Source organism: Somniosus microcephalus, chromosome 11 (assembly GCF_052327205.1).
Source record: "Somniosus microcephalus isolate GS21.2 chromosome 11, FLI_Smic_1.0, whole genome shotgun sequence".
NCBI lineage: Eukaryota > Metazoa > Chordata > Chondrichthyes > Squaliformes > Somniosidae > Somniosus > Somniosus microcephalus.
In genome coordinates this window covers 56,381,575-56,397,511 of record NC_140997.1, presented here as the reverse complement: position 1 = coordinate 56,397,511, position 15,937 = coordinate 56,381,575, and the positions used below count along the sequence as shown (strand labels likewise).

At 41.2% G+C, this 15,937-nt stretch overlaps 1 protein-coding gene across 3 annotated transcripts in view; it reads right to left on the bottom strand.

The window, feature by feature from the left end:
- The window catches only part of wdr90 (WD repeat domain 90), an 88,930-nt gene that overhangs the window by 25,056 nt on the left and 47,937 nt on the right, over window positions 1-15,937 (bottom strand). For all 3 annotated transcript variants that reach the window (XM_086000738.1, XM_086000737.1, XM_086000736.1), the window contains exons 24-32: window positions 14,157-14,318; window positions 13,366-13,494; window positions 8,161-8,288; window positions 7,813-7,853; window positions 6,574-6,702; window positions 4,056-4,235; window positions 2,786-2,883; window positions 1,506-1,605; window positions 240-361 (exon numbers count right to left, since the gene is read on the bottom strand). In XM_086000738.1, the coding sequence (XP_085856864.1) occupies window positions 240-361; window positions 1,506-1,605; window positions 2,786-2,883; window positions 4,056-4,235; window positions 6,574-6,702; window positions 7,813-7,853; window positions 8,161-8,288; window positions 13,366-13,494; window positions 14,157-14,318 (1,089 nt within the window). The remainder of the gene's footprint in view (window positions 1-239; window positions 362-1,505; window positions 1,606-2,785; window positions 2,884-4,055; window positions 4,236-6,573; window positions 6,703-7,812; window positions 7,854-8,160; window positions 8,289-13,365; window positions 13,495-14,156; window positions 14,319-15,937) is intronic.

Sequence of the window (15,937 nt, the reverse complement as noted above, 5' to 3'; positions counted from 1 at the left end):
AAGAGTTTTACGTGTTATATACATCTTATAGATCAAAAGCAGGACTTCTACTTCAGTGCCAACTACAGAAATGGAAAGAACCATTATCTGTATAAATTAAGGAAGCACAGCCTTACAATCAGTGTAAATTAGCACATTAATGACCAAATGAGAAGCCATTAACTGAGGTATGTAGGGGTATCCCATGGTCACTCATCAGTGACAAGATCAAATTTCAACTAAATCCAGTCCAAGCATACCTGCACATCATGGCTAACTGCAAGAGTGGAGATCTCCTCCTGGTGGCCAGTTAAGTGTCTCTGAGATCCAGAATGCAAGTCCTCAATCACCACCAAGCAACCACAGGTATATGCAAACAGAGCTGGGAGAGACAAATGCAGAAAGACAATCAAAACAGTGGCAGAAACATTGTCCATACTTTTGAAACTGTATTAGGTCACTAGTAATTAGAATGCAACAAATTGATTAACCATATGCAGGTTGCAACCTGATGTTGAAAAGCTGTATTTGGTATATGAAAACAGCATTAATTTGTAGATCAATCTATCTCTACAAGATAAGTAAAGAAAACATTATCTGACTAGTTTCCAACAAACCTTCATTTTGAATTGCAAACTAAAAATGTTTTTCCACTAATTTCCTACTGAAAGGGACAAGTACAGTTCGATAAAGGATTGGCAACCTTTCACTACCTTGGCCAAGCGTTCATTCTACACATGAGCATTTGCAAACATCAGTGGGTTGTTTAGTTGTACGATGGATACCACAACCTTAAGTCCAACCTGATATCTACATAGGTGCTCTTCCCAATAGTGGTCACTAGAAAACGGACAAGAACAGGAGCCCCGGCTAATTTGTTTCCTCAATTATCGAGTCCGGTGATACCCTCATTACCACCACGCCAGGAACAGCTAACTCAGCACAGACCAGGGATTAAATTTCAGACAATCCTGACCTGTACCGCTCAATAGCAGGCGGTGTCATCAGAACTAAAATGCAATTTTAATACAATTATGCTTTAAAAAAAAATCAAGTTCAGGTTTACTTTCAACATTTTTGTAACATAGTGCACAATGCATAAAGGCAGACTCGTTTACTTCTGCTATTATATATGTGTTTCCTTTTACCCACTGCAGGAGTTTAGACACATTTTGCACTGTACAGCTAGTAGTATATGACTCAGTGGCAGCTACTGTACAAGTAAAGCATACACGGGGTTAAAAAGTGAGAACACATTTATATCGTACCTAGTTAGTAAATATATGCTTAATGCCTACCACAGCAGATGGACAAGTTAAATTGAACAGGAAAGCCACTATGCAAACCAAAGTATTAATTTGGTAAGCATCTCAAGATAGCCATAAACATAGAATAACATGTGTGTTTCCCTTCCCGATCATACATATGTCCCATATCTATTGATTACCTACATTCTGATTCCAAATAATATTCTCTTTTCTACTGATTCACTGCATCCTGATTTCAAGTGATGTTCTAACAATTACCTGTGTCAGGATTCCAGACCATATTTCCTCTTCCATTTCCATTGTATCCAATTACTACTTTCAGCTTCAGATCCTCCTTCCCATCAGGGAGGACTGCACCCTATGAGGCAGATTCACAGTATCAGTTGATAGCATTACTATCACATGCATGCTAGAGCAGAGAGAGTGTGGAGTAAACTGCAAAGTGAAATAAGGTGTGCAGGTGCTGTCAGACAATACACTGCAAAGGCACAAAAATTTGAGGCGTCCATTTCACACTTGAATTATCATACTGTCCTAATCTGAACTCCCTACCCCAAGCAGGGAGGAAACACATTTGAATACATTTATCACTATGCCAGATGTCAAATTGCTTGTATTGCAAATGAGTGCTGGCCTGCAATCAGCCCCTTGTGTGGTGCAGGATAACAGATCAGAGTAGTGCATTGTCACAGGCAGTGTTCCTCGAATCAAATATGAAACCAAAGCCATGTTCAGGTAGATGTTAAAAGATCCCATGGCATTATTTCAAAGAGGAGTATGAAGCTCTTCTGATGTGTTGGCGAACATTTCACCCTCAACCATTACCACCAAAAATTGTTGTTTGGAAGATCTTACTGTGGGCAAAACAGCTGCAATGTTTTGTCTACCTAAAAATAGTGACTTTACTTTGAAGTAATTTAGATGAGCACCATGGGATATATCTTAAGAGATATTTCTTAGAGATGCGAGTGCAAGTTTTGCTTTATTTCACGTAACTTGGAAAGATACCCTTTTCATCATACTCACAAAATTGATTTTTTTTTGTTCTGGATGATTTTCTCCCCTTCCTTCTTTCCTGGTGCCTTCATCTGAGGTACAATTCCACAGCCATTAACTCCCCTCTAATAACTCAGCCAAATAGCCAATATTTAAGTTTAAGCCTGAATGGTGAGTATCATCAGGCTATCCCACTATGGGGTGTAAGGAGCACCACACCCGAGCCTGATCCCATCTTCACTAAATCTCTACACACATGAACTTCAAGCAGAAATCACAGGATAGCAACTAGAGCATGAACCCTAGCTAATTTTTCCTCAAGTTTAGTCAAGTCTGGAACTGCAGTCCCAGAGAAGACAGGCAGGGCTCTCAACTGTTATGGCACTCGATCATCAAGTTATTTTGTACTTGGATTCAATTGGATACCAAGTGAGAACATGGTCAAAGCCACATAAAATACCATACAATTAAACTGGCTCTGGATCATCTTACAGTATTCCCTCACTTATAAAACCGACAGGAATTAAGGGTGTTAAATGTACCTGAGACACAGACGAGGTTTTGAATTGAGCAGCAAAATGTTTGTATGAATCTGGCCGTGTACAATTGTGTGGAAAATCGCCATCTCCAATTAGGGATGCTATGAAAGAAGAGTGTGTTAAAATCAAAATGCACTCAAGTAAAGGTCTGCAACTCCTTCATGAGACAGGGTGCTGTATTTTTGAGATCAATAGCAATGGACAGAGTTACGATAAAAAATATTCTTGACAGATGCACTTGTTCATATGAATGTGCAGAGGCAATTCTAAATATAAATTATAGTTCCACATGGGGGTAATCATGTTATTAATGTTACATATACAGATAAATGTGACTGCAGTTAATTCATCATAGTCTATAGAATGTGCTCAGTGCAACTTTACAAAAAGTACAGGATTATTTGATGAACGTAAAAGCAGAAAGGCAAAATCCATTTGTTCTTTTGATGGGAAGAAAAAGAAGTTTTTGACCCTCTACTGAAAAACCTGCATATGGAATTTTGAAAAACTAATGCCACTCCAATTCATGTATGAATAAGGTGGGGTGGGTTTTTTCAACTCTGAGCAAAGTTTTATGTTAATACTGCTATGGTCATCAGATATAAACTTAAATACGGAGGAAAACAACAGCACAAACTCCTCTACCTCTCAGTGCGGGCTCTCACCTTTCCTGTGTACTTTAGACAACATTTATTGCCAATGGGGAGATGATTGCTTACACTGATGTCTGTTTTTGTTGCATACTTGATTTAAAATTTAAAAGCCCAAGCTCTCTAGCAGTGGTGCTACTGCTATTGGTGGCACCCAGAGCAAGGCTACATCAGTCAGAGTCCCAACAGCCATAGAATTAACTTTGTCAGTTCAGTTTATGCAGCTCTTACTGTATTGAAGTCCTCCCAATTGCAGCAACTTTCAGTATCAACAGCTATTGCCTGATGATCTATAAAAATGTAAGATTAAAAAAAATGAACAAACTAATTAAGCTTTTGTAACATTTGATAAAATAATTTGTGATCCATTAGCTTAGTGATAAAACTATAAACTCACTGATGTACATACTGTAGTACTTTCAATGTTGAAAACTTGGTTCAGAATAACCCACAGGCAGACAGTAGAGAAAGAAGCAAGTATCCAAAAGAGAGGAATTTGTGTACCAAACCATCTCTGCAATTTCTCCCAATTGTTGCACTGGCTAATTACATAATATGTGGAGGATAATGACTGGACATGGTGGGGGGCAAAGGAAATGGGTGACGAGCAGCTGCTGAGCTACCTGGTTCTTCCAGCTCTTCCTGGTGCTCCTGATGAGAAACAGGCCTCAGGAAAGATGACACATCCTCTCTGCAATGCATGTTTTCATGGATTTGCAGGAATGAGTCTCCATTTCTTCTAACTGTGATTGAGCCATCTCTCTTATTGTGGTCATCATTATGCTCAACATCAGACAAAAACTCTATGGGAAAAAAAATCCCACAGAGACTATTAGTATCAAGCAAATCAATGGACAGAATGTCAAATTTGTGTATAAAGTATCACCTGACGTTTGTCATCACAAATCACATATTAAACTATAATATAAACAAACAGTAACAGCTGATTACTTAGAGCAGATCAGGGTATCCTCTTTTCTGACAATAGCCAAACATATTTCAAAATCATCTTCCAGCAAGGTTGAAAATACTTGAAAAAGTAAACTGAAATCCTCTTCAACTTTTCCAGCAGCATTGCAGAGCTAGAGTCTGGTAATATTGGGGGGTGCCAGGGACTGGCAGCTTTTGAGACAGGGGTTTGGCTATGTTAGAGCGGAGGGGGGCCCAGGACGTTGGGATCAAACTGTCTGTTCGACCATCGGGCCCTTCCCCACAGCACTCCTGCCTCCTCCCCCGAACCCAATCACAGCTCTTTTAGGGCCAGTAGGCACCATCGCCCCGCCCCATTTCCCTATCATCAACCTTAAAGCAATTGGTGCGCATTAGTGTTTGCTGACTTAATCAGGTTTTAGTAAACATTAATTTCCCATAAAAACAAAAATGGTCTTAAAATGTTCAAAAGTTCATAGATTATGTATTTTCCAAGGTTTTACACAAAAATAAATTACCTTTAATGAACAAATTGATTCTATCTTTTGCAGAAAGTACTTTTTAAAAACAGAGTTTGGAATCAAAACTCAAGGAGCAGCTTGTTGTGACTGACATGTGCAACAACCAATTAGGAGGAACCTCATAATTCAAATTTATCTTCCAGCTAGGTTTAATTCAGTTGGAAAAACAAACTGAAATCCTATTCAACTTTTAAACTAAAAAAATGGAATTATCTTCTCAAGAAACAATCTTTGATTTACTTTCTAAATGTCAACAGAAGAAACCATATGCGTGGTTAATCACAGGTATTGTTGGTCAGAGAGGTAAAAAATTAAGCAGCTCATTAATAGAACTACTTTGATGTGAAACTTGTCTGCAATAAAGTCTTGAGAATTCCATCTCTAGTTTGTTTTGAAGTATTTTGGAATAAGCAAAGAAACTGAAATCCACAAAGGCTGTGGGAAAACAACTTTCTACTTCAACTCTCAGAAAGCTAGGCTTGGAAACAGGCTGAGGCCTTGAGATCATTTTTTAATGAAGATATCAAAAGACACGAGACAATTCACTGGGTAAATTTAATCTCGTTATTGCAATACAGTCCTCACCACTTATAGCGGGCAAGTTGGTTTAACACAATTTGCCTGCTAAGAACAGTGGATGGTAAAACTAAAAAAGCGAATTAACCAACATTTTTTTTTTTTTTTTTTTTTAAAACAGGAAGTCTCCACCGAGCTACTGCCTCTCCTAATAGTTAGCAGTTGCATCCAGAATCTCATTGCTAAGGTAATTACACTTTAACAAGGTGCGAACAGCTGATTAAAACTGCTTGAAGACCCGACTTTACCCGAAATCAGCAAAGCCCTTTAAATCAGTAAGTACAGGGTAAGTACTTATTGAACTGCCCAAAATAGTTGGCGCGCTTAATACATTGTGAGTGACGCCATTGCAATTGACTCTCATGGTAATCAAAAATGCTTAGCGCCATTTGCCCGATATAGGCAGCTGCCTGTGATAAGCCTGGGCGGTGTAAGTGGTGGGGATTGTATGTAATTTTTTTAAATTTCAATTTTCTTCTAAGTCTTTGGACTTTAGAAATGTCAGTTTTTGAAAAAATGAAGCAAGACATTTTACAGAAAGTGTTTTGAATGATTTGACTGGTTCATCTTTATTTTACTGGTCGGCTCACCTGACTGGTCAAATAGTATTAGTAAGTTCTTAATAGCATTTATTTTGCCATTTTGCTCACTTTTGATTAATAGGTTTCTTATCTATTCATATCAGATTTGCTGCTGTTTTATTTTCAGCCAATTGGTGATGAACGTGCAACTGCGAAAGTGTTACAGAACAGGAAATGCTTGCAGACACAAGCCTAGGAGTACAGGCTGGAAGCTGATGTCTCTCTTAGCAAACACCTTTGGGGCAGGAGAGTGTGGCTCTCACTGCACACCGAAACGGTAGCGGTCATACGGCTATATGTTGTAAATATCAATCCATACCTTCACCTTAAACGCAAAATTCACAGGTTGACAGAGAGTTGGTACAGGAGCATTAAGACATACAGAAAATGGATGAGCTGCTTTTCATCTAATATTCCATCTGGCAAAAGCAGAGTTATAAATTTCCCATGATGACTGTAGTGGTGTACCGTATATGCTTAATACATGTGCAGTAACTGGATGGGCACCCTAATCTGCCCCTTGTAGTACTTACCATCCTGTTCGTTTCTTTCAATAGAACTGACATTGAGCTGTGGTGGGGAGGAGCTGGGGACAGGCACTGACTGGCGAGGCATCCCGCTGTTTTGGAACAGCTCACTGCCCTCTGCAATTGAGGGAGCTTCTAAAACAAAGAACAAAAATCGGATTCATAGTTTAAAGGTTTTATTTCAATATAAATGCTGCTCGTCACGAATACAACCCAGATGGGGAAATATAGCACTCTGGACCACAAATATATTTTGCAATGAAGCATTGGGATGCAGATTTGAGTCCTTCACACCAAGCTACAGTCATGCCTCTGTGGGGAGACTAAGAGTGGAGGTCAGGCAATAATGAAGGAAAAAGAAACCCAGGGTGCAAGCAGGAGTCTGCAGGCAAGTGATGTAGCAGCCCAGCACTCAACCCCACTTGATAGCTGCCGAAGTGGAAGTGGTTCTGCAGGAGACGTTACGAGGAAGGATGCCCTCTTCCACATTACTGCGCCATCCACAAAGATCAGCATGCCTCAAAAGAAGGTGGAGCCAAATTTCAAGCCGCAGTTGACCATTAATGTGCCAGCTCTACAGTGCACGCCAGCTGCAGGTGTCCTTGCAAAAGATGGCAGGGCTCTACATCTGGTTCGCTGCTGACCTGGACCCTGTGAAGACAGTTCTTCAAGGTCACTGCCTGGTAGGTGTGCAAGTTAGTTAGTGGCATCTTGACGGGTGTGACCAATCAGAATACACTGACTGTTGATCATTTTGGCAAGCTTTCTTGCAGTATTCACCGAAAGCATGACAAACACATGCTTGGGGTGCTTCTGAGGAAGCATTTATTATGATGAGTCAGACATTCACACATCTTAGTGGTGCCATTGGGTCTGTTGTTGCAGCTTCCTTTGGGAAGAATGGCCTCTGCAAGCACTAAATGTCTGCAAAGTGAGGTCCGGTTACCTCTCTTTGCAGTTATGAATGTGAGGGTCACAGCGAGTGGTCCCCGAGCAGTTCTCCTGCAGCTTTATCTGCCAGGCATTCCTCTGTATATCTTTCTCTTCCGCTTCCAAATGCCTCAGATAGGAAGGTTCTCATTGGGAAGCCGGTAATAATATTGGCAAGAAATAAAACATGAAAAATTGGCACAGAGACACACAAGAACCCAAGAACTAGCAGGGAATGAAATAATACACAGCAATTCCACAAAGTTCAAAATTACTCCGACTGAAATCAAGAGTTTTTAACAGCTGAAAACTCACCGGCTCTATGAAGGGCAAATGGCTGAATTGAGGGAAGGCTGCTGAGAAAGAAAAATAGAAATAATTAATAACCCATCAATAAACAGTACACCCTAACATTTAAGCTCTTTTCTAAAACAGTGTGCTGACTGGCTGCATTACTTACCAACTGGTCTCTGTTTTATGTCGCTCCAGAGAACAAAAACTCTGGAAACTAAAAATCAACTAATCATCTACATATAGACCAAAACATTCAAATCTTACCAAAATAAATTCTAGCTAGGGGGTCCACAAGCCCCTTAAAGTGCAGCCACAATCCCAGCAAGGGGCCATGGAATTTCTCAGTGTATAAAGTAACATTTTACTTACTTGGTCTCCTGGTCTAGTACAGCAGCAAGAAAATCCCAGACAAATATTGCATCTCCAACACTAATTACACTTAGCTGGTCTGGAGCGAATGTAGCTTGTTGAATTGTTTCAGAGTGACCAATGAACACCTGGTAAGAAAGAACATAAGTACAAACAGGAGTGGAAACTATCCTGATCCTGAAGAGTACCCGCTGAGAGGTGTAAACAACATGCAACAAAACTGTAGACAGGAGGAGCTGAGCAATTAGATAACCAGTCATCAGGTAAAACTAAACTGACAGGCTGCTTCAGTAGTGAAGACTACATGCAGTCTACAAAGCTAGATGATGTGCGATCCAAAATCTATTTGTACAGGATATCTATCCAGCCAACCAGCTAGAAAATAAGACAAGTCCTCCTGAAAACAGCCATCCTGCTGTGCAGGATCAGCTGCTGTATTATAATGAATGAACATACAACTTAAACAGTTTCTAGTATACCGTACAAGAAGTGGGATTAAGGCATACAGTATCAGATGCGAGTATCTGTCATTTTTATGTGACTATACATACACTGGATTTGTGGCTGTATGTTATGAATAAGGTTCTTCATTTTCAGTCTGTTTTTAATTTCATTCTAGTTTCTCCCTTCCACTCCTAAGGTGGTGACTCAGAGTCATAGGGTCAGAAATTCGGGTCCCCACGGGCGAGTACGCGCTGTGTACTCACCCGTAAGGCCAACGGAAGTGCCGGTTTCGTGCATGCACTGCGCACGCGCTGGAAACGCGAACTTCCGTTCCCTTGAAGGAAGGGGTTTGGAGGTCAAACGCGTGCGCTGGAGAGGCAGTGCGTAGACCTGGAACTTCCGATTTTTTTTTTTTTTTTTTAATTTTAAACACAGGTTTCTCCGTGCGGTTAAGTCCTGAACAGCTGCGCGTGGAAAAAGCAGGTGCAAGGCCTGCTTTTAATAAGGTAAGAGGTTAATTGAGTAACATTAAAACATCTTTTCCACAGGTTTATCATTTTAAAATACTTTGAAGAAACGCAAGTTTATTTTTAGCCCCGTTAAAAATTTTAATTAATTTTTTCAAAAATTAAAATTTTTGTTTAATAGTTAATTTATGTAATTTATAGTTATTTTAAAAATGTGATTTTTTTTTTCTTTTAAATGTATTTGAAGTTTTACTTAGGTTTTGGGGCTGATCTCTATTCATAGATTTGACAGGTCTTCCTGTCAAATCTATGATTGGAGATTCCCTGCTCCGATCGACTCCCCATGGCCCACGTGATCCCAGGGGACGCTGCGAACTAACTGCGCCCCTGGGATACGCGAGCACTGCACACCGGCAGCTGGAGGAGGCCCAGGATCGGAATCCCACGCAGGCCCACAGCACAACGGCAGGCACGCTATGTAAGTGCAGGTCAGGGGCTTGCGCCCGCGGGAAGCCTCCAACCCGAATTTCTGGCCCACAGAGTTATACAGCACAGAAAGAAGCCCTTCAGCCCATCATGTCCGCGCCGGCCATCAAGCCTCATCTATTGTAATCCCATTTTCCAGCACTTGGTCCGTAGCCTTGTATGCTATGGTGTTTCAAATGCTTATCTAAATGCTTCTTGAATGTTCTAAGGGTTCCTGCCTCTACCACCCTTTCAGGCAGTGAGTTCCAGATTCCAACCACCCTCTGGGTGAAAAAGTTTTTCCTCAAATCCCCTCTAAACCTCCTGCTCCTTACCTTGAAACTATGCACCCTGGTTATTGACTCCTCTACTAAGGGGAAAAGTTCCTTTCTATCTACCCTATCTATGCCCCTCATAATTTTGTACACCTCAGTCAGGTTCCCCCTCAGCCTCCTGTGCTCTAAGGAAAACAACCCCAGCTTGTCCAGTCTCTCTTCATAGCTGAAGCGCTCCAGCCCAGGTAACATCCTGGTGAATCTCCTCTGCACCCTCTCCAATGCAATCACATCCCTCCTATAGTGTGGTGACCAGAACTGCACACAGTATTCCAGCTATTCAACCCTAACCCTAACTAGCGTTTTGTACAGCTCCATCATAACCTCCCTGCTCTTATATTCTATGCCTCGGCTAATGAAGGCAAGTATCCCATATGCCTTTTTAACCACCTTATCTACCTGTCCTGCTGCCTTCAGGGATCTATGTACATGCACACCAAGGTCCCTCTGATCCTGTCCTTCCTAGGGTCCTACCATTCATTGTGTATTCCCTTGCCTTGTTAGTCCTCACAAAATGCATCACCTCACACTTTTCAGGGTTAAATTCCATTTGCCACTGTTCTGCCCATCTAAATCGTCCTGTAGCCTGAGGCTTCCCTCCTCGCTATTTACCACTCCACCAATTTTCGTATCATCTGCGAACTTACTGATCATACCTCCTACATTCATATCTAAATCATTAATGTACACTACAAACAGCAAAGGACCCAGCACCGATCCCTGTGGTACACCACTGGACACAGGCTTCTAGTCACAGAAACAACCTTTGACCATCACCCTCTGCCTCCTGCCACTAAGCCAATTTTGGATCTAATGTGCCAAATTGCCCTGGATACCATGGGCTCTTACCTTCTTGACCAGTCTCCCATGTGGGACTTTGTCAAAAGCTGTACTGAAGTCCATGTAGGCTACATCAACTGCACTACCCTCATCCACACTCTTAGTCACCCCCTCGACAAATTCAATCAAATTGGTCAGACATGATCTCCCACTGTCAGATATGATATCTTGCTGTAGTAGAGTTCCAGATGTTGGAAGCCCACTTATCAGCCCAAGTGCCTGCAGTTCACACATGGGCCGAGACAGAGTGTTGGTAGACTATTCAACTGTGCAAAGCACCACAACCAAATAATCCTGCCATCATCAAGTTCGCACACACTTTCCAGCAGTGGCTACTGGACAAACATCAGGGAATGGGAACCCTGGGAAAAAATTTTTTTTTACTATCCTAACCCAATGAAATTAAATCCAGTAGCAATTCCAACAATACTGCCTTGGCTGCTATGAGTCAACTTAATATAGACTAGTGACTGAACCAAGAACCATAGGTGAGTTACAAGGTTTAGAATTATAGCATGGTAGTTTATGCACTATCGAGGACCATTTTCAGATTTTACTGATTTTTCACTTCAAATTGACTGATACACATTTCACAAAATATCAGAAGATTGGGTTTTATTCATCTTTTTCTGCTACACCTGAAGACACCACCTACACAGCACTTTCCCTCATTTATCTCGCACACCAATTTTTATTTATCTTTCTCTCTTTGGTGGCTGTACGATGGCCACCAGTAGATTCTTCATGATCATGCTGAAATTTCCATCTGTTCGACTCTATTTCCACCTCTTTACATCACAGGTATATCTCTCCACAGCCTTAGCCAATATGAAACCATTACATTCCACACAACATTCAATCATTTCCATCTGTACTAATTCTTATAATCTTCAATCCAGTTTCCAACCAGATATGCAATTAGCTTCATTTTGAAAAGTCCAATTGAAACTGCATCAACTGATTCAGTTGGCAATCTAGTCCATATATTCACCACTTTGGGGTGGGGGGAGAAGACAAATAAAAATAAATCATTCCAATCTCATCTTTTTGAGGCTCTTTACTTCTATATTCACATCCTCTAGTTGTGCACTTACAGTCCAAGTTAAATAACCTCTCACTTACACTATCCATTCATGGATTGTTTCCTCACAATTGTCTTTTCTCTAATGAAAATAAGTTCAGCTCTGCAAATCTCTCTCATAAGTTAGAGCCCCAAGTCCTGCTATCATCATTGTTGTTAACCTCTGAACCCTCTCCAATGCCTCAATGTCTATTGAAGGGCCCAAAACAGCACACAGTATTCCAAATGTGGCCACACCAATGATTTACACAAGGTGTGCTGCCTTCCTTTAGGAATTTATGTTAGTTTTCAAGTTAATTCAGGGGTTTAATTAATTTGGGTCGATTCCCATTGTGTGCCGCCACCTAGTGGATATTTGGTACCTAGCAAGTGCAGTAAAGTGCTGTAAAGTAAATTGCTGTATATCACAAGACATGCAGCTCGACACATGGTGTTGGAAGTTATTTTCCTGTTACGTTTCGGCCTTGGACACTATTTGTCTGTAAGTACTTGAGAATGTTATAGATGATTAGTGTACACTATATTTCGCAGAAAATGTTTAGTTTTGTAACCTCTCTCTGTAAGCAAACCTACATAGCTAGCCGTGAATTGCTCGCTCTCTGTATCTAGCTCGTTAGCTTGTAGCTGTATTTTGATGCACTATGTACAGGGCTAATTTAAAGTGAATGCCTTTCAGTTTGCTAAATGTATATTCACAGTAAGCTGTGTTTTCACGTGTTTTGGTAAGTTACATGCCAAAAGTACTGTGTTGCTCATGCTTACCTAAATTTGTGTATGCATAACAGTTATGTGTTTGTGGACTAATGTATGCTTCCACTTCTGTATTGTATTTCAGTTTCACAATAAGAATCTTTCAGTAAAGTTTACAAGAAAAGTCAAGCCTTGTGATTTTTATGGGAAGATATCAAGTTGTTAGCTACCTGTCTAGCTCTGCATAGGAATGTGCTGCAAGGGCAGAATACAAGGTTAGAATAATTTGTTTCAATTTAGAGTTAGATGCATTGACAGACATAAGAATGCTATAAATGTATAAATACTATTAAAATTGATCTCAAAACAATAACTCTGTTTGCCTGGACACAACAAATCCATCCAGGAACTCAACTGTGTTCAGTGCTCCCCCTCCCTTTAAAGTATTCCCAGAACCCTACTGTGGTGAGGCACAATGGAACTCCAACATGGTGTACGAGAGGGGCGACTGCAGAACTGCATCCCCAAGTCCTAACAGTAAGCTGACAATGTCAGTTGTGATACAGGCACAGAGTAGAGCCACAGAGACGGTTAAAAATTAGAGGTCGCCCCAAATCACTCCAGCAAAGCTCTTAATGACTCACAAAGTAGCAACGATAAATGCCCAAAAGCAGGACTCTTAGCTTTGGATGACATAAGGCAGGAGATTGCATGTGGAAAATGGGAGAAACTGAATTTTTAAAACAACTTTTCCATCTTCATTTTTTCCCCTCTCTTTTAATATCAATATGAATATGAGATGTTAATCTGAATCCAGATTTCACTTGTGTGTTGCTACTGAATTCTAACTTGTTCAAAAAATATCAACACTGGAATTCCATACCTGGAAATTAATGTCCTGTTTCATATGATAATCCCAGATTTTAATGACCTTCTCCCCAGTGGTCAGTAGGTACCGAATGTCCTCACTTATAGCTAAAGATGAGGAGACCGTCTTGTGTATGCTACAAACCTATTGGAACAATTCAGTCCAATTACTACAAAGCAAAGTGCATATTTTTAGTAAAACTCCTCCAAGAGAATAGGCAGCTCTACTATACTCCACTCAGGCTCTGGTTTAGAGCTTGTAATAATTCACCCAATATCAAATGCCTCTTCCCATTTCCACAGATGGTCAAACTAGGTGTTGGCATTGACCAAAGAGGGTGAGCTGTCTGAATTAAATCGTAGTAGTACAGGCTTTGATCAACAAACTGTTACATGTTATGAAGAAACATTTAAATTGCCAACTTCGCAAAATCAAAACCCAACTTTTTAATTTAAAATAAATCTAAACTGCCACGGCTGCCAATTGCAGCAGCTGAACCACTATCCTGGCTGAGATCAGCTAACTTAGCACAGTTCAGGGACTGAATCCAGAATCGTCCTGGTCTGTGAGGCGCAATTACTCACTCTCTGAACCAGCTGCGCCACCAGGGAGCTACAGTATAAACAAATCTTTAACAATTTTAAATATCGGACTGTATTTTTCAAACAAATATATTTGACGATAAGGTCTTTGTCGTGTTGTAGACTGCAGTATTCACTTAATGCAGTGCTACAATTGTAATTGGCCCGAGTACCACCTAATTTTATATGTTTTATTAAGAAATGCTCTCATCATCAGATATGTACCTCTCGAATCAATCTCCCAGTCCTTGCATTCAGCCACAGTATCTTATTAGAGGATGTAGTCACTAGCAGCTGGCTGATTGCAGCAGAAGGATAGCAGACTTTGAGAGCCGTGTCAAGGGTGGTCGTCTCCAGGTCCAGAATACTGACATCTACAAGCATTATCTACAACAAAAAAGATATAGATGAAAACAAACTCTTGCAGCTAGTACAATGTGACTGGTACAGATAAGCCTATATTGTAGTTGTACACCTTGGGAGTGAGTGCCATCCAGAAAATACCCACCAACCTGCGGCAAGGCTCATTTACTGCTCTAAAGTAGAAAGGTTTCAGGTTACCAATGAAACCTGAATCACGCACACATTCAAAGGCGTCAATTATTTTTATTATCACTGATTGTATCATGTTTTCTTTAATGTATGATGCAGATGTGGACAGAAGCTGCTTTTCTCAGTGAGGACATCCTCCACCGTGTAGTTTGGTACTACCATTGTGCTAAATGGACAGTCTAAGGACAGATCTAGCAACCCAAAATTGGGCATCCATGAGGCATGGTGGGCCATCGCCAGCAGAATTATATATAACTACAATCTGTAATCTCAAGGCCCAACACATCCCTCAGTCCTTGATCACCATCAAGCCAGGAGAACAACTCCAGCACAATGTAGAAGGACGTGTCAGGAGCATCAACAGGCATACCTGAGAGCGAGTTATTAACGTAGTTAAGCTACCACACAGGGCTACCTGCATGTTAATACTAAAGGCAGCAGGCTATAGACCGAGCTATGCAGTCCCACAAACAATGGATCACAGCAAAGCTCTGTAACCCTACCACATCTAGTTGAGAATGGTGGTAGACAATCAAACAACTAACAAAAGGTGGGGCTCCATGAACATCTCCATCCTCGACCATGGTGGTGCCCAGCACGCGAATGCAAGAGACAAGGTTGAAGTGTTGCAGTGTCTTTAGCCAAGTGGCCAATCCTACTTTGGCGCCAGCTGAGGTCCCAACCATCACTGATGCCCGTGTCCGGCCAATTCAGTTCACTCCACATGACATTAAGAGGCCGAGTGCACTGGACACAGTGTAGGCGATGGTCCGGACAATATTGTAGCTGTAGTAATGAAGACCTGTGCACCACAGATAGCTGCTCCACTAGCCAAGCTGTTCCAGTACAGCTACGATACAGGCATCTACCCAACAATGTGGAAGATTTGCCAAGTAAGGATAGATCTAACCTGCCAATTACTGCCCCATAAGCCTCTTTCCAATCATCAGTAGTGCCATCATGCAACACCTACTCAACAATAACCTGCTCACCGATACTCAGACTGGATTCTGACAATCACTTGGCTCCAGACCTCATCACAGCCTTGATCCAGGCATGGATGCAAGAGCTGAATGCCACAAGAAAGTAGCTGTCCTCTATTTAAAAGCAGCACTCCGAGGAAATGCGCCAGTGACTGGAGTCATACCTGACGTAAAGGATGATGATTTTGGAGGCCAGCCAACATAGCCCTAGGACATGACTGCATGAGTTTATCAGGGAAGCTTACTCAGCCCAACCATCTTCAGCTGCTTCAACGATCATCCCTCAGTCATAAGGTCTGGAGTGGGACTGCCCGCTGATGATTCCACAGTGTTTAGATCCATTTACAACTCCTCAGATAATGAAGCAGCCCATGCCAACCTACACCAGGGCCTAGATAATATCCAACTTGGGCTGACAAGTGGTAGGTAACATTCATGCCACATAAGTGCCAGATGTTGACCATCTCCAAG